This window comes from Monodelphis domestica, chromosome 6 (genome assembly GCF_027887165.1).
Source record: "Monodelphis domestica isolate mMonDom1 chromosome 6, mMonDom1.pri, whole genome shotgun sequence".
Taxonomy (NCBI): Eukaryota; Metazoa; Chordata; class Mammalia; order Didelphimorphia; family Didelphidae; genus Monodelphis; species Monodelphis domestica.
The window spans coordinates 195,710,287-195,735,724 of NC_077232.1; the positions used below are offsets into that span (position 1 = coordinate 195,710,287).

At 38.2% G+C, this 25,438-nt stretch overlaps 1 protein-coding gene across 1 annotated transcript in view; it reads left to right on the plus strand.

The window, feature by feature from the left end:
• Positions 1–2,469: 2,469 nt before the first annotated feature.
• Positions 2,470–25,438, plus strand: part of RXFP1 (relaxin family peptide receptor 1) — a 203,815-nt gene continuing 180,846 nt past the window's right edge. Inside the window, exon 1 of the mRNA XM_007496175.3 lies at positions 2,470–3,021. Within this exon, the coding sequence (XP_007496237.1) occupies positions 2,973–3,021 (49 nt within the window). The 5' untranslated portion in view covers positions 2,470–2,972. The remainder of the gene's footprint in view (positions 3,022–25,438) is intronic.

Sequence of the window (25,438 nt, forward strand, 5' to 3'; positions counted from 1 at the left end):
TATTGATCAACCTCTTCTCTGGAATATATTCTCTTCTCTCTAGGATTCCATGACACTACTCTCTCCTGATTTTCCTCTTAACTATTTCCCATTCCTTCTTAACTTTCTTTCCTGTATCTTCAACCATGTCATGCTCAATAACCATGAGAGTCCCCTAAGACTCTGTCCTAAGCCTTCTTTTCTTCTCCTTTATTTTCTCACTTGGTGATTTCATCAGTTCTCGTGGGTTCCATTATCTTTATGCTGATGATTTCCGGATCTATTTATCCAGTCTGAAATGATGTACAGTCTTCTGACTTGTTCTTTAGACATCTTGAACTAGCTATGCTATAAGCGTCTCAAACTCAACAAGTACCGAACGGACCTTGAAAACTGCTTCCAAACTCTTCTCACTTTGGAACTTCCCTGGTATGCAGAAGACAACACCATATTACCAGTTACCTAGATTAACTGTCACTGAGTTCAGGGCCTAAATCATACTAAAATACTTGTGGGCTACTTCACTATTTAGTTAAATGACTTGTTATTGATTTATTGATGCACTGACTTTGTCTATAAAATAATAGAGAACGAGTTAGCTCACTGAAAAATATGATAAATTAATTTCAAACTGAAATAATGTTTTTAAAGCATCTACTCTGGGCAAATACCATGTTAGGTAACAATTATTCAATGCACAAGACACATTCCTAGAACATCTTATTCCCTACTAAGACGAATACAAGTGATACTATAAGAAGTGCATAGAAGAGGTCCCCACTGAGCAGTTTGAGTGATTTGAGAAGAGTGAGGGGAGGGATAGGAAGGATCACTTCTATCTTTGGAGATGAGAAAAAAATGTAATGCAAGAGCCAGCACTAAACCGGATTTTAAGAGAAGGATAAGATCTTCATGACAAAGACATGGAAGGAAACCATTCCAAAGCACTAGGGACAACACACAAAGTCAGGAAACAGCAAAGCAAAACTGAGGAATGGCGAACAGTTCAGTCTTAAACTGTGACTTACCCTCTTGCCAGCTTAATTTAGATAAAGCAAATTCACAAAGCAGAGGAAAGCACTTCATAGTTTATCTGTGGTTCCTCATTAGATACTGGCTGTCTTCCCAGAGCATTCTTCAATGAGTGAGTGAATGAATGAATGAGTGAATGAACGAATGAATGATCAGAAATAATCAAAGGCTTCGCTAACACTACAAATACATTTTGAAAAAATATAATTTTCCACTGGAAATTGAATTGGAAATTGGAATAACATTGGAAATGTAAATTCTACTATTAAGAATATATAACTAACCAATATGAATTGAAACACAGTTAACTTAGAGGGGCTACATTGTATAGCAAAATAACATTCAAGAGAACCTGGGTTCAAACCTGACTTTGTTACTTAGCTTTTTAACTAGTAATTGATCTTGGACAAGGTCATCTCTGTGCACCTCAATTTCTTTATCTATAGAATGAGGGAGTTAGAACAGATTATCTTAAATATTCTTTTTCTATTCTAAATCCTATGCTCCAGTGAGCACAAATGCCTTACAGAAGAATTTAAATTAATTAACTGTTAAATGGATGGAACTTTTCAATATGTCAATACAGAACTGCCTTTTCCACCCAAGAATCATCAGTAGAGTGTCCACCAGGACCCAGAACTAACCTGTTTATATTGAGCTGAATGTTGTAATGCCATTCAATAAAATGGGGTTTTACCTGCAAGGTGATTGGAATCCCTAACCTCACCTAAACTAACTTCTCAAAAGGACATTCGGTCTTGCTACTCTAGCAGTAAATATATGTCCCTGTCAGAAAGTGGGGGACTGGAACAAAAATGTTTAAAGAAAAAGAAAATGGAAATGAGAATGAGAGTTTTCCCATATGGAAAAACATTAAAGCATTGACATTGCTCAGGAGAGCACTCCTCACTTCTTTTTTTTTCCCTTTATGTAATCCATATAACCTTTACAAGACTTGTCACTAATGGAGAATTTATCTGTATACTAGATTTCAAGATGTATTTTCTTATTTTTATTGATCTATGAAAAAGAACGTATTCAAATTTATGACTGTAATCATGTACTAACCCAAAATGAGATTGTTCTGTCTGACACTTCAATCCTTCCAGTTTTGCAATTACTTTTCAAACTCTAGGGTGGTGTTTTGCTTTCGCTAAGCTAAGTTTTGATTAAATCATCCTTTTCTTTTTCTGACCCAAAGTCGCTTTAAAAAAAACATTTTGATTTGTATATCTTTGGCTTTTATTCCTTATAGTAGTGTGATTCAAATATTTGTCAGTACACACACATACATACACACAGACTTTTTCTTAGTTTGTAACATAACACAAAAATAATATCTGTAGAGTGTTCTCCATTTGAAACTTTTTCTCCTAGCTAGCTCAGTTTTAAGATATTAAGAGTGTCTGTGTGTGTGTGTGTGTGTGTGTGTGTGTGTGTGAGAGAGAGAGAGAGAGAGAGAGAGAGAGAGAGAGAGAGAGAGAGAGAGAGAGAAACTATGTTACAGAAGGGTAATAAGACATAAAAAGATGGGCAGAGTCTTCAGGTGAATGGAGAGGAAGGGAGTGGGAGAAAGGGGTGTGGAAAGAGGGAGGGAAAGGCAGTGAGAGAAAGGAGTGAGAGGTAAGAGAGAGGATTGGGGGAAACAGAGAAGAGAAGAGCAAGAGGAAAGGGAGGGAGAGGAAAGAGAAGAGGAAGACAGAGAACAGAGGAGACAGAAAGAAGAGGGAGGGAGAGTGAAAGCAGAGAAGAGACAGAAAGAAGAGGGAGGGAGAGAGGGAGAAGAAATGGGAGAGAACAAGAGAGAGGCGATGGGAAAGAAAGGAAGAAAAATTGCTTTATAGCTGCTACGACTGCAGTCAGAAATAGCATATGTAATAACTACCGTGAGCTGTGTGCTCTCTAGAAGCCAAGACCAGATTTTGTTCACTTTTATTAATTAGTTACTAAGGGAGAAAGAGATGACAGCTGGTTCCATCTTCTTCTACATCTTGATCATTGGAAAATATTGTAAGTATGCTGAGCATTTTATTTCTATAGACTTTAACATGTCATGAACTGGGCACATTTACATAAATAGTGAAGATTACAGATTAAAATGCATGAGGGGGGAGAGTGAGAATGCTCCAACTTGGTCTCTTAAAGATTATTCTTTTTTACTGAATTTTTACATTCGCAGAATCCGTAATCTATTATCAGAGGTGATCATTGTAAGCAAGATTAAACATCCATCTGATGCTGTACTTCATGCCTGCCTGTTGTATATTCCATATTAGTTGTAATTAATTAGGAAATGCTTTTTTACAAAAGAGTGAAGATCTTTGAAGAAGTTATATCTAAGCAATATTACTGATAGTTCACACTAAGGCAAAGAAATAGTCAGAAATGTTTCTATTGGGAAATGTCTTATTTTGCCCCCATCCCTTGACTTTGCTATCTTATTTGTGATTACTATTGCAAGGACCTCTGTCTAAATCACAGTTTCTCATTCTCCATTTAACAACAGAAACCGGGTAGGTAACACACCAGCAATCATTTAAACCGCCACCATGAGCTCTGAGCAGTCCTTTCGCTTTGTTGTCATAAAGGCACACTGTGCTTTCTTTAGCCAGTTATTTACTTTTCAGGAAACCTTTTTCTGTGAAAGGGAAAGCTGTTTTGCATGAACCATGTCTGAGTGTGGATATCTCTATAGAGCCATGTGCCTAGTTTCATTTCTATCTTAGGGGAAAAAGGCACTGAAGGACAGATGGCTAGGTAGGCAGGACCAGTCAACAAAGTAAAGTTTCTCGGTGTCGTGAATACCTGGTAACTAAAAATGATTAGATCTTTAGAAATTTTCAGCTCACGAGAGTGCTGCTATTTCTGTAGTTAGCCTTCATATACTGGCCAAGAATTCATTTATATGTTCATTCTTAAAACTGAGGATAGCATTGTTGCCACTGCTTGGGGAATAGGATTGGCAGGGATAAAGATGAGAGGCTCTCCTTTGCTTGATTTTAATCCTATTCCCCTACTTCAGGGGGGATAAAGATGAGAGGTTCTCCTTTGCTTGATTTTAATCATATTCCCCTACTTCAGATTGAGGACAATCAGAAAAGTTCCTTTTCTCCACTCTTCCTTCCTTTTCTCTCCTCTTTCCTTCAGTGGGAGCTGCAAGGTGGACAGGGTAATAATGGAAGCATGGTCAGTTAGGTGATGTCAATGGTGGTGGAAAAGTATATATTCCATGACAGCAGAAGGGAAATCTTAGAAAGCTCTTTGCCATCCCTACCACCACCACCCCATCTTGATTATTGCCACTCTTTTTTTTACATACAGAAAAATCAAGGTATATAGCAAATCTGGCCCAAATCACAGGGTCATAGATGGAGACCTAGAAAATATCTTAGAAATCATCTAATCTGGGGGCAGCTGGGAGGCTCAGTAGATTGAGAGTCAGGCCTAGAGATGGGAGGTCCCAGGTTCAAATTTGGCCTCAGACACTTCCCAGCTATGTGACCCTGGGTAAGTCACTTAACCCCCATTGCCTAGCCCTTACCACTCTTCTGCCTTGGAGTCAATACACCATATTGACTCTAAGATGGAAGGGAAAGAAAGAAAGAAAGAAAGAAAGAAAGAAAGAAAGAAAGAAAGAAAGAAAGAAAGAAAGAAAGAAAGAAAGAAAGAAAGAAAGAAAGAAAGAAAGAAAGAAAGAAAGAAAGAAAGAAAGAAAGAAAGAAAGAAAGAAAGAAAGAAAGAAAGAAAGAAAGAAAGAAAGAAAGAAAGAAAGAAAGAAAGAAAGAAAGGAAGGAAGAAAGAAAGAAAGAAAGAAAGAAAGAAAGAAAGAAAGAAAGAAAGAAAGAAAGAAAGAAAGAAAGAAAGAAAGAAAGAAAGAAAGAAAGAAAGAAAGAAAGAAAGAAAGAAAGAAAGAAAGAAAGAAAGAAAGAAAGAAAGAAAGAAAGAAAGAAAGAAAGAAAGAAAGAAAGAAAGAAAGAAAGAAAGAAAGAAAGAAAGATCATCTAAATCATCTAATCCAAGGATTTATAACTGTTTTTGTGTCATGGGCCTCTTTGATAGACTAATAACAACTAATAACAACTAATAACCCTCTCTCCTCTTGGAATAATGTTTTTAAATGCAATGCACAAAATAAAACACATAGGATTAAAAAGAAATTCAATTATGAAAATATAGTTATTTAGGTATTTTCTAACATTTGCAAAGTGAAGACCCCCTGATCTAGTCCAGCCCCCTGGTTTTGCAAATAAAGACACTGAAGCCTAATGAATTTAGGCAACTCATCCAAGGTCACACAGGTGACCTATGTGTTAGAGATGCAGAGATTTCTGATTATGCCTAGAGTTTGAATAACTTTGGATAATGTTTGATTCATCAGTAGCAGCACACAAATCTCCAGTGAATTCTCCATTTCCTTCTAACATACATTTTCCATTAAATGAACAAATTGAGTGGGCAAAATGTTTACATACAACATATCAGCGATATAAATAGAACAAGTCTTGGATTTGGAGTCAGAAAGTCATTGTTCAAGTCCTGATTTTACCATTTACCAGGTGTGTGAACTCATCTGTCTGGACCTCAAGCTCATCTGTAAAATGGGGACTCCCACTTGCACTACCTAAGTCATGGGTTGCCATGAAGAAAATGAACTCTGTTAACTGTGAATCTCCATGGTCATGTGAGGGATAATGATGGAGGTGGGGAGGAAGAAGAAAAATTCAGAAGTATCTGAAAGGTGTTGGGGCAATTTCAGAAACAACTTGGATTAAGTGAATTATACCAATTATACCTACCAAGTAGAGTTTCAAAACTTGGTGAATGAATAAATGAATGCTAATTAAGAGAATGTTTTCATTTGTTAAATCCTTTAACAATTTCAATAAACAAAACACATCCCTAGAGCAATTTCTCTGGAGAGAAAGGGAAGGAGGGGGCGGGGAAGAGTTCTTTACTTTCTAGTGGTCATAGTACTCATTAACCTCAATTGTTCCCTTTGTATTATAATGGATGTGCTCTGGGACTCTTCCAGAGGGGAGAAATTCAGGGAATCATCAAAAAAAGAGCAGATATACTTCTAGATGTCATTCCAGAGGATATTAAGTGCCCCCACTCTTGACCAAATATTAAATCCCATCCTTAAAGCTGTATTCTTTTAAGTCTTAAAAGATTTTCAGGCTTCTAAAATGCCATATTTCAATAAAAGCCTAAAAAAATAAAAAATAAAATTAAAATAACACATTCTTATTAAATAATGTTATCTTATATTTTTGTAGTGATTGACGGTTTGTAAAAATAAGTTTACATGCATAGTCACAAAAGCTCACACCTATATAAAGTTTTATAGTTTACAAAGCTCTTCCCTCATGAAAACCTTGTGAGGTAAGTAGTATAAAAATTTCTATTCCAACTTGACTCACGAGGAAGCTAAGATTTACAGAGATCAAGAGATATGCGTGTGGTTAGACAAATAGTGACTAAGGCAGGATTTGAAGTCATCTTCTTCTTCTAATACTGTTCTCAGTGCAGGGCACATTTGGTCAACACAGTCCTGCAAACTAGGCAAGGGAAATACTATTGCTCCCCTACCTCTGTTTTAAAGAAAAAGAAACTGAAACTCAGCATATATTATTCTGACATTTATAAGATCACAAAATGATTATTTCTCAACTGAACCTAAGACTTCCACATCTCAGGATCATAGCTTTAGATTTAGAAGAGATGTTGGAGATAATAAAGTCAAATGGACTTCATTTACAAAGGAGGAAGCTGAGATGAGGAAATATAAAGGATTTTGCCAGTTTCACCCAGGTAGTAAGTGAAAGAGTCAAGATTTGAAGCCAGTTCCCTTCCTGCATTATTCCTTGTATCAGGCTGTCCCCACATCATCCAGAAGCCTTTGTCAGCTAACACCTTAGTTATCAGCTGACATTATCAGGATTTAGCAGAAATGGGACAGAGTAATAACAGGAAGTCCAAGAAGGGACCAAGTTGGAAAACTAAAAAGTAGGAAAAGGACTCTAATAGGAGAGGTTGGGAGAAGGGTAGAGGAAAGGACTGAGAGAGTAAGAAGTAAATTGAAAAATAATATTCCCAGATAAATAACCTGTGTCAAGATTTGGGGCAATCGCTACTTCTCCCGCTTTCCAGAGCTCATTAACCCAGAAAATAGAAGGACATGCAAGAGACTAGACTACAGCTTATTTCTGTTCTCACAGATCTACTCATTTTTTACCATCTGGCCACTGTGTTCCCTTTAGGAAATTCATTTCCAGGCACTGGTATATCTGTCCACTGTTTAGTCTGGCTGCTTGCAATTTTCCTTTATAGTCACAAAAAGGGAGGAGAAATTCCTGGGCAGGAATGTGGCTAATCTTGATTAGTACATGCAAAAGGAGAAAATGGAGTTGTTTGCCTATCCCAGTAGCTGAAAAATATTTTTTAAAGAAAACTGCAGATGTATCCCTTCTTGCATTTTGCTTTTCTGTGTTCTTGGATTGTGCTAAAAATTTGTAGAGCTCAGACTTCACCTGTAATCATATTTTCCATCTTCAGGGAGAAAGGAAATTTAAGAAATCTTCACAAACCATCATGTCAGCACTTTCTCTTCTGCACAATTAAATTAACAAGGAGATATATGGTACTATATTTGTGAAGTAAATAATTCCTTGGGTACCAGGCTTTGCATCAGAATAAAATGAAACTAGTAGGGAAAACTCAATTAACTGGAATGCTTATGGAATGAAATTTTCTGGTTAATTGGATTTTCTAGCTAAAGTGTTATGTTGTTTTCGTTCCTACTGATGAATACTTTGAAAAGTATTCAAAGACCTTATAACTAGAAAGAAGGAACCTCAAGAAGTCATCTGAGGGAGCTTCTTAATCAAGGCAAGAAAAACTGTAGGGACAGGGATAAAAAAAGACCTTGTTCTCTTGGAATTTGAATTATATAATTCAACTGGCTCATTCAATGGATGAAGAAACTAAAACCTTGAGAAATTAAGTGACTTATCCAAAGCCACACAAAAAGTAGAGGGTAGAATAGGAATCTGAATCCAGGGTTCCTGCCTCCTGGTGCCATCACAAGACCATGTTACTACCATCTATCAAGGAAGTTTTGTTTCAAGTTTGATAGAATTTTAAAGGGTATATTTTGTTGAAATAAGACATGAAATCTTTCAAATACTTCATCAGCACTGGGCTTTTATTATTGTGGGAATTCCCTTTGCCATTTCAGATCAAAATCTCCACACTATCTCACCATGACCATAAAACTTGCCTATCCCTTGATGACCAGCTGGTAAGACCCTCAATCAAGCCTTTTTAGGATGGTTTTCTGTAGCTGTCTATCACCTTACATATACCAGCCTTTTTATCTTGATAAGATATACGTATGACTTGAAGAGTCCTTGAATTCTCAAGTGTTAACTCAAAGAAGTACAAATTCTGCTGGGTCTTGAGAAAGCCATAGATTCCTGTTTTTTTTAATGACTTGAATTATAAACAGTAATGATTAATGGACAATGCTGTTAGTGTAAATGGAAAGGTATCAAAGATTGGACTGATCATATGCTAAACTGGAAGTTGTTTTATTTTAATAAATACAAGAAATCAGCTTGTTCTTGGTATTTGCCTCTTTCTCATAAAAAGGAAGTTAAAAAAAGGAGGTAGGGACCATTTGTGCTCTAATTGATGCTTAACAATACCCATCTAACTCTGAATTAACCTTTTGTAGGGAAGGAGTATTTACTCCAATGGGAGCTACTGCCTTTGCATATATTTTTATGTGCCCATATAGAAAGGACCCTAGAGGTCATCTAATCCAACTTTATCATTTTACAGATGAAGTAACTTTATCCCACTCTACCAGCCATACAATGTTAGCTACTCCAAGGAGAGTTTTGTTCCTGCAAGTATCTCTAGCATCTAGCAAAATGCTCTCCTTGCACATACATAGTAAATATATCACAAATATTGAATAGAAAGGAACTGAATTGCCTCCAATCACATGTCATTAGAGTTTATCTAATTCCTCTATGGAAAACAAATAAATAAAAAGGTTTTTTTTTTTTAATTTCCAGCTCTCCATTTCACTAGCAAGTCATAGAACACAAATTTAGAACTGGAAGAGAGCTTAGAGATCATCTAGCCTAACTTTTTTATCTCAGATCTGAAGACAGAGGACTTGAGTTCAAATTCTGCCTCTGACACTTACTATTTGGGTTACCTAGAGCTATTCACATAATCTCCATATAACTTCCAACATAAACTCCACATAGACTTCAGTTTGCTCATCTTTAAAATTAGAAAGTTGGACTAAGAAATTTCTGAGGTCCCTTCTAGTTCCTACGCTCCTATGATCAATCATTGAATCATCCATCATTTTTTAAGTGTTTACTAAGTATCAGGCATTAGGCACATATAGGTGAGGAAATTAAAACCAGGTCAAGTTAAGTGATTTCTTCATTGTCACACAGGTGACCATAGGAGGTCCAGGGAATCCTGGTCCTCTAACTATAAAACCACTGTTCTTTCCACTGTTTTCTATCTCTGTATCTCCTTGTTACCATCTATCTATTTGTCTTTGAGTGTATGTGTGTATTTCTCTGTCTCCTTCCCCTTCCCTCTTTTTCTCCCTTCCTCCTCCTCTCTTCCCATATCAGCCTCTGCCCCCTCTCTCTCATTCTCTGTAACTCTGTCTCCTGTTTCTTCTCCCTCCCTTACTTCCTCCCTTTATCTCTCCTCTTCCTCCTTATCTCTCTCCTCCAGTCCATCTATCTGTTGTATTCTCTCTCTCTCTCTCTCTCTCTCTCTCTCTCTCTCTCCTGACCTCTTCCTCTCTGCTTCTTCTCATTCTCTTTCCTCCCTGACACATTATTCCTCAGTGAAAGCCTTTAGTTAAAAAGATTCTTTTTCTCAAACATTCAGCAATTATGAGTTTTAATTCATTTCCTTTTATTTTCTCATATTCTACCTTTCATTTTTTAAAGGTCCTCTATGGATTTCAAATGTATAAGGCCAGGACATATTTAGGGGTAAAGGGGAGGCAATACCACATTAAAATAGGAAAAAGTTTAGACATGGGTTACTAAAATATGTCAGGTATCTTCAGATTTGTTGCCTTAATAATCTGGTTTGTCTACACTCATCCTCAAGTTTAATTATTTTTAGCAAGCAATCAAATCCCTTGAGTGTATGGACTCAATCTTGGATCCTCGATGTTGTTTCCCATTTACTACTTCTACTTATGACTTTTAAAAAGAGAAGATATTTATTAAATCAAAAATTAGTTGGAGTGGTTATAAAGTAGAGCTAAGGAGGGCATCAAACATAAAAATATTCCATTCCAGTCCCCCAGAACTCCACCTTCCTATCTCCTACTCACTAGACTACATCTGGTCTAAAATTTTTCAAAGAAATACAAAAATTTAATAACAAAATGGGCTTTCTGAAATCTAGAGTCTCTTAGATTAACAGCACAACAGAGTGGAGACTTTCCTAATCTAATTAACTCCCACTAGCCTCAGCAATTTATCATGTGCTCCAATATATGTTGTTGTCACTGTTGATTCTCTTCAGTTATGTACAACTCTTTGGGACACTATTTGGGGTTTTCTTGGTACAGAACCTAAAGTGATTTGCATTTCTTTTTTCAGCTCACTTTACAAATGAGGAAGCTGAGGCAAACAGATATAAGAAGTTAACCAGAGTCAGACAGCTAGAAGGTATCTGAGACTGGATTTGAACTCAGGTCATCTAGACTCCAGGTCTGACACTATATCCACTGCACCACCTAGCTGCCCACTCCGACATATATGATATAATTTTTTTTCCCCAACATGTTCCATTCTACTTTAAAATCTATGGGTGCAAGGCTTGACTGTAAAGCCTACTCCTCTAAAGTGCCCACACAGAGCCCTCAGTGAGTGTCCCCTCCCCCAGAAATGGAGATGGAGTGCTACTTCCCAGGCAAAGCAAGATGATATCAGGACAGAGACCTGCTGTCGTTCCTAGCATGAGACAGAAAGTTTGCCAAAATATCTCAGACTCTCCTGCCTTCCTAGTAGATAGATGATATATCTTTCTAGAAGCTGGAAGGAAGCTTCACAAACCATGTATCAAATCCTGACAAAAACAGACCTGCATATGATCTTGATATGTCTTGTCACATCTCTCTATCTTTTGCCCCCATCCAGGGAAACTCTGACTCATGTTGCTCCTAAGTCAGGACCACACCCTCTCCCACCCTTAAAAGCACCAAGGGGAGGGGGGGAGAGAGAGAGAGAGAGAGAGAGAGAGAGAGAGAGAGAGAGAGAGAGAGAGAGAGAGAGAGAGAGAGAGAGAGACAGCTGAGAAAATTCTTCTCTCCAATCTGGAGGGTGCCAAGAACTGTCCCCCTCCTCTCCAGTGATGAATCCCACCTTGTACAAAGATCCATATGCCTCACAGTAGAGGGAGAACAATAACTGAAGCTTTACTCCTTGATTTCCTGATTCTATACTACTTATTCCTCTTTGGTGCATGTTGCTCCCTACTTCACCTGACTCTGTCTCTGTCTCTTCTCTGATTTTTTCTGTGTCTGTGTGTTGTGCTCTCTTTCTCTCCCTCTTGCTCTGTTTCTCTCGGTCCTTTCTCTCCATGTCTCCCCCTCCCAACTCTTTCTGGTGCCAATCCCTTCCCTCCAAGGTAGGGGCAAATGTAACCTCCTCCATAGGTCACTTTCTAGGTCCATTTGTGACTCACCATCTCCACTCCTCTTTTTCACCAAGGTTCCATGTTCCTTTCCTCTTCTTTCCCTGAGACTCCATTTCCTAAGGCTTTTCTTTTCAAGGCTCACTTGTTTTTAAGGAGTTTTTAACCCTGGTCTCTTACTGGTTCATTTAAGCTGCTACTGCCAAGAGGTCCCAACAGTGCGCTTGCCTTGGTTCTTCATAGCCTGTGTCAGGTCCACCTGTGCCTCAGGATCTGCTAGCCTGGCACTGGATTTAAATGTCCCAAGACAGAGGCTCACATGCAATAAAACTAACTATGAAGCTTATGGATCACATATAAAACAGACAAAATGTATTTCGAAGACATACGTGTCCTGTTGTTCTCATTGCCATTCAAGGTATCAATATCCTTTCTAGTTCTAAGACATGAAGCAGTATTTGTAATTGCCTTATCATCTCCCCCACCCAGAGTTTTACATAATGAAACTGATTCAGCTGAGGGCAGGGAGGAGTTGGAGGTTTACTAAAATAGATAAGGGAGCTAGAGCCCTTGCCCATTCACCAATGTCTAGTCACACATCAATACAACCACTATAAGTAGGACAGATACAAATAAACAAAGGGATTGATAGAATTCCTCTAGCTTTAGGAGCTGCACTTAGTGATTCTTCGGCCAGTTCAGTAGTTTCTAAGAAACTAATCTCAGATCCAAAGTCTGAGTGAAACAGAAAAATTCAAGGGTTTTAGAATTTTTAATATTGAAAACCAATTGATCTGCCATATCCTTAGCATTCCCCTCAATTCCCTTTGGAAGAAGGGGCCTGAAAAGGAAAAACCAAATCATAGGACCAAGCATTTTTCTCTCAACCACTCCGTAAAGTAGGTGCTGAAAGAATTATCAACATTTTGCTGATGAAGAAACCAAGGACTGAATTGGCCAAGGGACTGGCCCAGGAGAGCTACTGAATATCAGACTTGGCAGATCTGACTCCAAAAGCAATGGGTTTTCTCCTCCAACATAACTGGACTCCTTTGTTCTGGGACAACCTTAGAGTCAGGTAGCCTAAAACCCTCCTCAAAGTGGATCCCCACTTACCTTCCCAGATATTTCAAATTTGTTCCTTTTGAATGCTCTACATCCCAACCCAAGGGACCTGCTAGCTTGAGCATGTCTTCCTTTACCTCCATGCATTTAAACCAACTATAAACCATGCCTGGAAAGAACCCCCCCCCCCCCCGCCCCTCCGTCCTCTCCTCTACTTCTCAGAATTCCCATCTTATTTCAGGGCTCAGTTCAGATACCACCTCTTCCATGAAGCCTCTCCTGACTCCCTCCAGCTGTCACCTACTAACCCCTACCAGAAATCCTTTCTAAAGATCTTATCGTATATCCCCTCTAGAAGGTTGACTTACTTATGGATAGGACTGTTTTGTTCTTGTCTCTGGACCTCAGAAAGCAAGCTGTTCAACTCTTTTTTGGATTGGACTAAACTGAATTGAAACTAATGAACAAAGTGTCCTGGCTTTTTCCTGGTAATTTGTTTGGCTGGTTTGTTTTGTGGAGCCAGTATTCTAAGTCCTTCCTGGACTCTCTTCTCTCTCCTCACCTTGGCAATGTAAGGACCCACTTTCAAGTGCCTATCACCAGTCCTACTTTGTAATGGTAATGGATGATGATATATTTTTTTCCATTTGATCCATCTGGAATTGGAGCTTGGTGGAATAACATGCAAATGGATATGAACGGGTATCAATTTATGCTGAAAATATGCAAATAGATGTCCATAAATTGACTTCAGAGAAGTCGGAATATTTTACTTATTAAGTGATCTGTGAGTCTATCCAGGTCACCCAAGCTACAAGTTTGAAAATAATCAAAGATCATTAATAAAGTCCTCTGGCACTGGCTTCTAAGACAGGTCATTTTTCATTTTCCTTCATAATGTAAGATTATATACAACCTCTTGATTCAGATCCCTTTTTTCCCCTTGCCTTTCATTACTCCTTCTTTCATTAAAAAATGGGGATATTGGGGACTTCCGGTTAAGATGGCGGCTTAGAGAAAGCTGAAGTTCAGATCTCCGGAAAACCCTTCCCGACCGATCTCAAACTAGAAGCTCCTAAGGCGCCGAAATTCAAAACGATCAACAGCACAGACCCTGGGAACCCTCCTCCTGGACCTGGACCCGGTTCAAAAGGTACGGCTCCCCTTAAAAGCCAGAACCCGAGATCCCTCGGACCTCAGGGGTAGGAGCGCAGAGTCCAAGGCTCCCGGAAGCGGCAGCCGCGCCGGGCTCAGAGAGCAGGGTCCTCGGAACAACAACCCTCAGGGTCTTCTACCCAAGTCCCAGTCCGGGTGAAAGTTACTGCCTGGGGCTTCCGCTGCAGAGAGCCGGTAGGTCCGGGTGAAAGTTACTGCCTGGGGCCTCCGCTGCAGAGAGCTGGTCAAAACAACAGCAACCCTCAGGGCGGGCAAGACAGCCTCACGGGCTGGATCCTGCTATCCAAGTCTCAGTGAAAGTCTGTGCTCTCGGAGCTTGGGGAAGCGGCAGCCCATCCCCCCGCAGGCCGACGAAACAGCCTCACGGCCAGGGATTCTGAAGGCAACTTCCGGAAATCCAGCCAGGGGGAGAGAGTGGCCTCGTGGTCCGACCCTTCCATTCCAGTTCCAGTGAGGCATATTCAGTTTAACCCAGGGAACGCTCATAGAACCAACATCTGCCCAGGACTAAAGCCACTGATCACCAGACAAAGACAAGAAAAGCCAATCCTCCACGTTCAGAGATGACAAATTCCACAGAAGCACAGAAGCCCCAAAATACCAAGAAAAATAAGAAGAAAGGGGCGACTCTGGACACATTCTATGGAGCCAAAATACAAAATACAGAGCAGATAGAAGAAGATATACAAGAAAATTCTCCAAAATCTTCCAAAGGAAATAGAAACTCTCCACAAACCCATGAAGAATTTGAATCAGAAAGGACCAAAAAGATGGAAGCCCTCTGGGAGGAAAAGTGGGAAATGATGCAAAAGAAATTCACGCATCTACAAAACCAGTTTGACCAAACTGTAAAAGAAAACCAGGCTTTAAAGCAAGAACTAATAAAGCAAAGCCAAAACACCAAGAAATTAGAAGAGAACATAAAATATCTCACCGACAAGGTGATAGATCTGGAAAACAGGGGGAGAAGAGAAAATTTAAGAATAATTGGACTCCCAGAAAAGCCAGAAATAAACACCAAACTGGACATGGTGATACAAGATATAATCAAAGAAAATTGCCCAGAGATTCTAGAACAAGGGGGCAATACATCCACTGACAGAGCTCACAGAACACCTTCTACACTAAACCCCCAAAAGACAACTCCCAGGAATGTAATTGCCAAATTCCAAAGCTATCAAACAAAAGAAAAAATCCTACAGGAAGCCAGAAAAAGACAATTTAGATATAAAGGAATGCCAATCAGGATCACACAAGACCTTGCAAGTTCTACGCTGAATGATCGTAAGGCATGGAACATGATCTTCAGAAAGGCAAGAGAGCTGGGTCTCCAACCAAGAATCAGCTACCCAGCAAAACTGACTATATACTTCCAAGGGAGAGTATGGGCATTCAACAAAATAGAAGACTTCCAACTTTTTGCAAAGAAAAGACCAGAGCTCTGTGGAAAGTTTGATACCGAAAATCAAAGAGCAAGGAATACCTGAAAAGGTAAATATTAAGGAAAGGGGAAAAATGTTATCTTCTTTTACTCAAACTCTCTTCTATAAGGACTACATTTATATCAACCTATGTATACTAATATGTGGGGAAAATGTAATGTATAAATAGGGGGTAAAGAAAGACCAAATAGAATAATGGTTCTCACACAAAGATTCACAGGGGAAGGGGAGGGGAAGAAAACTCCTATAAGAAGGAGAGGAAGAGAGGGGGGGGGGGTTACTTAAACCTCAATCTCAGGGAAATCAACTCTGAGAGGGAAAAACATCCAGATCCATTGGGATCTTGAATTCTATCTTACCCAACAAGGGTAAGGAGAAGGGAAAACCAAGGGGGGGAGGGGGAGAGGGAGAACAAAAAGGGAGGGAAAGAGAGGGGGGAGGGGGAGGGAACAAAAAGGGAGGGACTAAAAAGGGAAACATCAAGGGAGGGGACAAGGGGGACTGATTCAAAGTAAATCACTGGACTAAAAGGTAGAGCCGAAGAAGAAAAGGTTAGAATTAGGGAAGGCAATCAAAATGCCAGGGAGTCCACAAATGACAATCATAACTTTGAACGTGAATGGGATGAACTCACCCATAAAACGTAGACGAATAGCTGAATGGATTAGAATCCAAAACCCTACCATATGTTGTCTTCAAGAAACACACATGAGGCGGGTTGACACCCACAAGGTCAGAATTAAAGGATGGAGTAAGACCTTCTGGGCCTCAACTGGTAGAAAGAAGGCAGGAGTGGTAATCATGATATCTGATAAAGCCAATGCAAAAATAGACCTGATCAAAAGGGATAGGGAAGGTAATTATATTTTGTTAAAAGGGACTCTAGACAATGAGGAAATATCATTAATCAACATGTATGCACCAAATAATATAGCACCCAAATTTCTAATGGAGAAACTAGGAGAATTGAAGGAAGAAATAGACAATAAAACCATACTAGTGGGAGACTTAAACCAACCATTATCAAATTTAGATAAATCAAATCAAAAAATAAATAAGAAAGAGGTAAAAGAAGTGAATGAAATCTTAGAAAAATTAGAATTAATAGACACATGGAGAAAAATAAATAGGGATAAAAAGGAATACACCTTCTTCTCAGCACCACATGGCACATTCACAAAAATTGACCATACATTAGGTCACAGAAACATAGCACACAAATGCAAAAAAGCAGAAATAATGAATGCAGCCTTCTCAGATCACAAGGCAATAAAAATAATGATTAGTAATGGTACATGGAAAACCAAATCTAAAACCAATTGGAAATTAAACAATATGATACTCCAAAACCGTTTAGCTAAAGAAGAAATCATAGAAACAATTAATAATTTCATCAAGGAAAATGACAATGGCGAAACATCCTTTCAAACCTTTTGGGATGCAGCCAAAGCGGTAATCAGAGGCAAATTCATATCCCTGAAAGCTCATATTAACAAACAAGGGAGAGCAGAGATCAATCAATTGGAAATGCAATTGAAAAAACTCGAAAGCGATCAAATTAAAAACCCCCAGCAGAAAACCAAATTAGAAATCCTAAAAATTAAGGGAGAAATTAATAAAATCGAAAGTGATAGAACTATTGATTTAATAAATAAGACAAGAAGCTGGTACTATGAAAAAACAAACAAAATAGACAAAGTACTGGTCAATCTAATTAAAAAAAGGAAGGAAGAAAAGCAAATTCACAGCATTAAAGATGAAAAGGGGGACAGCACCTCCAATGAGGAGGAAATTAAGGCAATCATTAGAAATTACTTTGCCCAATTATATGGCAATAAATACACCAATTTAGGAGAAATGGATGAATATATACAAAAATACAAACTGCCTAGACTAACAGAAGAGGAAATAGAATTCTTAAATAATCCCATATCAGAAATTGAAATCCATCAAGCCATCAAAGAACTTCCTAAGAAAAAATCCCCAGGGCCTGATGGATTCACCTGTGAATTCTATCAAACATTCAGAGAACAATTAACCCCAATACTATACAAACTATTTAACATAATAAGCAAAGAGGGAGTTCTACCAAACTCCTTTTACGACACAAACATGGTACTGATTCCAAAACCAGGCAGGTCAAAAACAGAGAAAGAAAACTATAGACCAATCTCCCTAATGAATATAGATGCAAAAATTTTAAATAGGATACTAGCAAAAAGACTCCAGCAAGTGATCAGAAGGATCATTCACCATGATCAAGTAGGATTCATACCAGGGATGCAGGGCTGGTTCAACATTAGGAAAACCATCCACATAATTGACCACATCAACAAGCAAACTAGCAAGAACCACATGATTATCTCAATAGATGCAGAAAAAGCCTTTGATAAAATACAACACCCATTCCTATTAAAAACACTAGAAAGCATAGGAATAGAAGGGTCATTCCTAAAAATAATAAACAGTATATATCTAAAACCAACAGCTAATATCATCTGCAATGGGGATAAACTAGATGCATTCCCAATAAGATCAGGAGTGAAACAAGGATGCCCATTATCACCTCTACTATTTGACATTGTACTAGAAACACTAGCAGTAGCAATTAGAGAAGATAAAGAAATTGAAGGCATCAGAATAGGCAAGGAGGAGACCAAGTTATCACTCTTTGCGGATGACATGATGGTCTACTTAAAGAATCCTAGAGATTCAACCAAAAAGCTAATTGAAATAATCAACAACTTTAGCAAAGTTGCAGGATACAAAATAAACCCACATAAATCATCAGCTTTTCTATATATCTCCAACACAGCTCAGCAGCAAGAACTAGAAAGAGAAATCCCATTCAAAATCACCTTAGACAAAATAAAATACCTAGGAATCTATCTCCCAAGACAAACACAGGAACTATATGAACACAACTACAAAACACTCGCCACACAACTAAAACTAGACTTGAACAATTGGAAAAACATTAACTGCTCATGGATAGGACGAGCCAATATAATAAAAATGACCATCCTACCCAAACTTATTTATCTATTTAGTGCCATACCCATTGAACTACCAAAATACTTCTTCACTGATTTAGAAAAAACCATAACAAAGTTCATTTGGAAGAACAAAAGATCAAGGATATCCAGGGAAATAATGAAAAAAAACACATATGATGGGGGCCTTGCAGTCCCAGACCTCAAACTATATTACAAAGCAGCAGTCATCAAAACAATTTGGTACTGGCTAAGAAACAGAAAGGAAGATCAGTGGAATAGACTGGGGGAAAACGACCTCAGCAAGACAGTATACGATAAACCCAAAGATCCCAGCTTTTGGGACAAAAATCCACTATTCGATAAAAACTGCTGGGAAAATTGGAAGACAGTGTGGGAGAGACTAGGAATAGATCAACACCTCACACCCTACACCAAGATAAATTCAAAATGGGTGAGTGACTTAAACATAAAGAAGGAAACCATAAGTAAATTGGGTAAACACAGAATAGTATACATGTCAGACCTTTGGGAGGGGAAAGGCTTTAAAACCAAGCAAGATATAGAAAGAATCACAAAATGTAAAATAAATAATTTTGACTACATCAAACTAAAAAGCTTTTGTACAAACAAAACCAATATAACTAAAATCAGAAGGGAAACAACAAATTGGGAAAAAATCTTCATAGAAACCTCTGACAAAGGTTTAATTACTCATATTTATAATGAGCTAAATCAATTGTACAAAAAATCAAGCCATTCTCCAATTGATAAATGGGCAAGGGAAATGGATAGGCAGTTCTCAGATAAAGAAATCAAAACTATTAACAAGCACATGAAGAAGTGTTCCACATCTCTTATAATCAGAGAGATGCAAATCAAAACAACTCTGAGGTATCACCTCACACCTAGCAGATTGGCTAACATAACAGCAGAGGAAAGTAATGAATGCTGGAGGGGATGTGGCAAAGTAGGGACATTAATTCATTGCTGGTGGAGTTGTGAACTGATCCAACCATTCTGGAGGGCAATTTGGAACTATGCCCAAAGGGCGACAAAAGAATATCTACCCTTTGACCCAGCCATAGCACTGCTGGGTCTGTACCCCAAAGAGATAATGGACACAAAGACTTGTACAAAAATATTCATAGCTGCGCTCTTTGTGGTGGCCCAAAACTGGAAAACGAGGGGATGCCCATCAATTGGGGAATGGCTGAACAAACTGTGGTATATGTTGGTGATGGAGTACTATTGTGCTAAAAGGAATAATAAAGTGGAGAAGTTCCATGGAGACTGGAACAACCTCCAGGAAGTGATGCAGAGCGAGAGGAGCAGAACCAGGAGAACATTGTACACAGAGACTAATACACTGTGGTATAATCGAACGTAATGGACTTCTCCATTAGGGGCGGTGTAATGTCCCTGAACAACTTTCAGGGATCCAGGAGAAAAAAAAAACACCATTCATAAGCAAAGGATAAACTATGGGAGTGGAAACACCGAGAAAAAGCAACTGAATGAATACAGAGGTTGAGGGGACATGACAGAGGATAGACTTTAAATGAACACTCTAATGCAAATACTATCAACAAAGCAATGGGTTCAAATCAAGAAAACATCTAATGCCCAGTGGACTTACGCGTCGGCTATGGGGGGTGGGGGGGGGAGGAAAAGAAAATGATCTATGTCTTTAACGAATAATGCTTGGAAATGATCAAATAAAATATATTTAAAAAAAAAAAAGAAAGAAAAAAAAAATGGGGATATTGGACCTTACTTTAATCATCCTGAAAACTGACACTTTTCTTGCTCAAATTCTTGATTTTTGACTGGTCTTTTCCCTGCTCAGGTTGAAAACCTTTGACTCAACTGCCACCATTTAAGACTTTACGGTTCTCATTCTCTGGTTTTTCTGACATGCTGGAAGACTTCAAAGCCAACACCAGACTTGTCAATGTTTCCACTTCCCCAAATACTTTAAAATAAGGGCAAATAAAAGCATTGCTTATTTGACATGGTGGCACAGTGGATGGAGCTCTGAGGACTTGAGTTTGAATCTAGTCCCAGATATTTACTACCTAGGTGGCCTTACTCAAGTCACTCAACCTATGCCTACCTTAGTTTTTAGAACTATAAAATAGGGGTAGTAATAGAACATTGCTTCCACGGTTGTTGTGAACATCAAATATTTGTAAAGGTTTTAACACAATGCAGAACACATAGTAGGTGCTTCATAAATGCTCATTTCCATTCTTCCTCTTTATTAGCTTCCTTTCCCTTAGACTCCTGCATTACATCTTTATTATAATTGAGGTGATTGGCTCATTTGGCAAAGTAAGTTTAAATTATTATTTCCATCCTAATAATTACTATCCCTAACAGTAATCTGGTAAGTTTACAGCATAGGAAATCAAATTCCTATGAATTTGAAAAAAAAGAAAAAAAAAGAGATTGCTTTTGTGTGTTGGGCTTCTGTGAATTTTCTCAACTAAGCAACAATCCCTGGGGCTACCCAAAAGTAAGGAGTTCTCTTCTCAAGCTCATGTCAGTGGAAAATCCTATCCTGGCTTCTTGCAATCATATTATCCAGCTACCTTCCAGTTTCCTTCATTAAGACACAAAGGAAGTTTTCCTCTGCATCATTTACAAAATCCATTATGATTGATGAAGAGACTTATTAAGCACCTAATGGCAAGGGATGCTCTCTACATTTTGGAGGTAAAAAAGACATTAAATGAGCTGATACCTGCCCTCTTGGCACTACTGTGCTCAGATAGACCTGCTAAGAGTGAAATTGGTTAGTCAATCAATCTATCAACAGATGCTTAAGTGTCTACTAGGTGTCAAGCAATATGCTAGGGCACTGAGTGGGATGGGATAGCATGGTAAAAAGAATCCTGATTTTGGAGCTAGAACCTGGTTTCAAATCCTTTGTCTTGCATGTACTACCCACCCATGTGGCACTGGGCAAGTCCCTTAACCTCACTGAGTCACAGTTCTTCATCTAAAATGAAGGGGTTTGATCAGAGGGCCTCTAAGTTCCCTTTTAACTCTAAATCTATGATCCTATGATACACAAAAATAAAAGTTTCTGCTCTTAAGGAGCTTATATTCAAATAGGCAGACAAGATGAAACATGTACAAAATAGACACAATAACCTGGCAGAAGTGGGAAGAGGCTAATAGTTTGGGGAATCAGGGAAGGCTTTTTGCAAACATGGAACTTGAGAGGGGTTTTTATTTTTCCATTCAATTTCATTTTATTTTGAAATGTTCATTCTCTCCTGCTCACCTGCATCTTCCCCTCCCACCTCTATCCTCCTAAAAACAAGAAAAACAAAACCCATTACAAGCATATATAGATAAGCAAAATATTTTTGACTGGTTATATATGTGTGTATGTATGTTTGTATTTATACAAACATACATACACTATATATGCTTCAATCTCACTCTGAATCCATCACCACTCCAAATGGAGATAAGAAGCATGTTTCCTCATAAATCCCCTAGAATTGTGCTTGGCTATTGTGTTGATCAGAGGTCCTAAGACTTTCAAAGTTGTTGGGTTTTGTAATGTTGCCATTACTGTATAAATTGTTCCCCTGGTTCTGTTCACTTCATTTTGCATCTTCTGAAGACTTCTCGGTCTTCTTCGAAACCATATCATTTACCATTTCTTATGGCACAGTAATATTCTATCACACTCATATGCTATAATTTGCCCAATCATTTCCCAATTAATAACATTCCCTCATTTTCCAGGTCTTTGCTACCACAAAAAGAGTTACTAGAAGTAGATTATGGCCAGATGGTTCTTTTTTCTCTTTCTTTGTTACCTTTGGAGCAGAGACTTAGTTGCAATATTACTGGATCAAAATGTAGGCACAATTTAATAGTTTTGGGAGCATCATTCAAACTATCTTTCCAGAATGGCAGGACTAGTTCATCACTCTACCAGTATGGTATAATTGTACCTTGTTTACTCACAGACCCTCCAAAATTTATCACTTTCATTTTTTTATGAACTTTGCCAAGTTGATGTCTGTAAGGTAGTTCCTGAAAGTTGTTTTTAATTGCATTCCTCTATTAGTGTTTTAGCAGTGGAGTCAAAAAAATTAGAAAGGGATCCCTGCTATTGCATTGATTTAAAAAAAAAACTCAAATTATCTATGTTGAATTGTATTTTGTTATTTTGTTAAATATCTCCCAATTACATTTTAATCTGGTTCTGCAAAAAAGGTTCACATACATTTGACAGCTCTGATTTAGAGTTGTGATAGTGAAATCACTGGTTTCACATGACTTTTGATAGCTTGGATTTCTTCCTTCAAAAACTGCCTACTCATATCCTTTCACCATTTATCCAATGAGAAATGGTTTCTATTCTTACAAATTTTAATCAGTTCCTTAAATATCATAGAAATGAGATCTTTATCAGAGAAACTTGCTACAAATATTTTTCCTAATTTCCTGATTCTCTAATTTTTGCTAAATTGGTTTTGCTCATGCACAAACTTTTTCGTTTTACGTAATTAAAACTGACTACTTTATCTCAAGTGAATCTCTTTGTCTCTTTTGGACTTGAACTCTTCCCCTATCCAATAGCTTATTTCTTCCATTTTCCCCTAATTATGAAGATATCCTTTATGTCTAAATCACTTCCTTATTTGGAGCTTGTCCTGGTATATGGTATAAGATGTTGATCTATATACCTGGCTTCTGCCACACTATTTCCCAGTTTTCTGAGCAATTTTTGTCAAAGGAAGAGTTCTTGCCCCAGTGGCGGGGATCTTTAAATTTATCAAATAGTAGGCTATTGCACTCATTTGTTTACAGATTATGTACTTAAACTATTCAACTGATTGACTTATTTACCCCGTAATAAATTGTTTTGATGATTATGACTTTGCAATATAGTTTAAAATCTAATACTTCCCCTTTGCTTTCTACTTTTTTATTAATTCTCTTGATATTCTTAATGTTTTCTTTCTGCTGACAAATGTTGCTATTTTCCTAGCTCTATAAAGCAATCCCTTAGTAGATTGGTATGGCATTGAACACTAAAGTAATTTAAGTAGTATTATCATGCTTATTATGTTGACAGCCTACTCATAAGCATTAATATTTCTAGAATTATTCAGACTTGTCTTTTCATAAAGAATATTTCATAATTGTGTTTATCTAATTGCTATGTGGGTCTTGGCAGGAAGACACTCAAATATTCCAAAACTGAGCTGAGTTTTCAAAGAAATGAGAGTTCTAAGAAATAGAGATAAGAGAGTATATACCAGGTCTAAGGGATAGCCAGGATAAAGGCACAGAAATAGGAGATAACATGTAAGTGAGCAACAGCAAGAAGGCCATTTTGGCTAGTGGGTAGAGTGGGAGACCAGATGGAGTAGTGTTTTTAAAAGCTGCAAAGGTAATCTAAGGCCAGGTGTAAAGAACTTCTAATGACAAACAAAAGAGTTTTCATTTGATACTAGAGGGACACACTGGAGTTTATTGAACAAGGGAATGGCATAGATGGACTGATACTTTGGGAAAATCATTCTGGTGGTAGTACAGAAGATGGAGTAGAGAGATACTGGAGGCAAGTTAATATTAGGACCATGAAAAAGCATACAAGTAGCAAAACTAAAACATTAAAATAGCAAAGAAGCAGATGGTACAAAATACAATTGTAGTATAGAAGTTAAGTATCTCTCTACTCTAAAGACCAAAGGGTCAATGACTCAAATCCATGGGTCATCAGAATGAAGGATTTTTGTGCCTGAGGCAAGCAAGTGATGGCTAGAAGACAAGCCCACCAGGTAAAGAGCCTCACCTGGAGTGTCCTCTGAAGAAGAAGCAGGAACATCTGGTAGCTTCCTAGTTGAACTAATTATTATGGCTAACTAGGTACTAAGCTCTACTGATCCTACATGATAAAGGACTGTCAGTACCTTCTAAATTCAGTTCCCTCAGGCAAAGTACAAGTAGCCCCTGCCAAGTTCCAAATCTGAAGCAGGAAAGGGGCTGAGGTGGTATTCCTTCTCCTCACTCTGGAATAATGCTGATTTCTCACAGAAAGAAACAAAGCAGGACATGGCAGGTAACAGATATAAAAATTAAAGCCAGGTCAAATGAGAGGGCATAAGACCATCATCTTTGGTAACTATGCCAATGGAAATCCCAAATACTTGACCAGAACTAATGGATTTTTGCAAAATGTTTTGCTGAGATAATCAAGAATTTGTAGAACTCTCATTGATTGCCCTAATTTGTTCCACACTTTAAGAGAAATTACATAGACTTGGAGGTTTATAGATTCATTTCCATTTTCAAGAAAAAAAAAACCTCATCAGTCAAGGTCAATTTTTATAGAGTTGTTAAATCAGAGGATGATCATTCACATTACAAAAAGAATAGACCCTGATTTTGTATACTGAAACCTGAGACATGGAAATCAAAGGACTATTATTTTTAATCACAGCAGATTATCTTATTTATTGGAAATATGAAAGGCAGCATGATATAGTGAGTGAAAGATTGGCCTTGGATTCAGGAAGACCTGAGGTAACCCCTTACCTCAGCCATGTGACTATGGAAATGCCATTTAACTCTTTAGTGCCTCCAAATAATTTTAAAGTCTATAAACTACCAATCTGCACCAAAAGAGGGGCTTTACAAACTTGAAATTCCTGGGAGGAGAGAAAAGATGTGCCAATGCAAGAGAGACAGACAGACAGACAAACAGAGAGAGAGACAGAGAGTCAGAGACAGAGGGAGAGAAGGAGAGAGAAGGAGAGAGAGACAGAGACAGAGAGACAGAGACAGAGAGAGAGAGAGAGAGACAGAGAGAGAGAGACAGAGAGACAGAGAGACAGAGAGACAGAGAGAGACAGAGACAGAGACAGAGACAGAGACAGAGACAGAGACAGAGAAGGAGAGAGAGAGAGAGACAGAGAGAGAGAGAGGAGAAGGATAGGGGATATTCAACTCCTGTGTTGTTAGAACCATAGTCTCATATTCCTTGAGCCACATTTTCTACTATTCTTCCAAGGCAATTGTCCA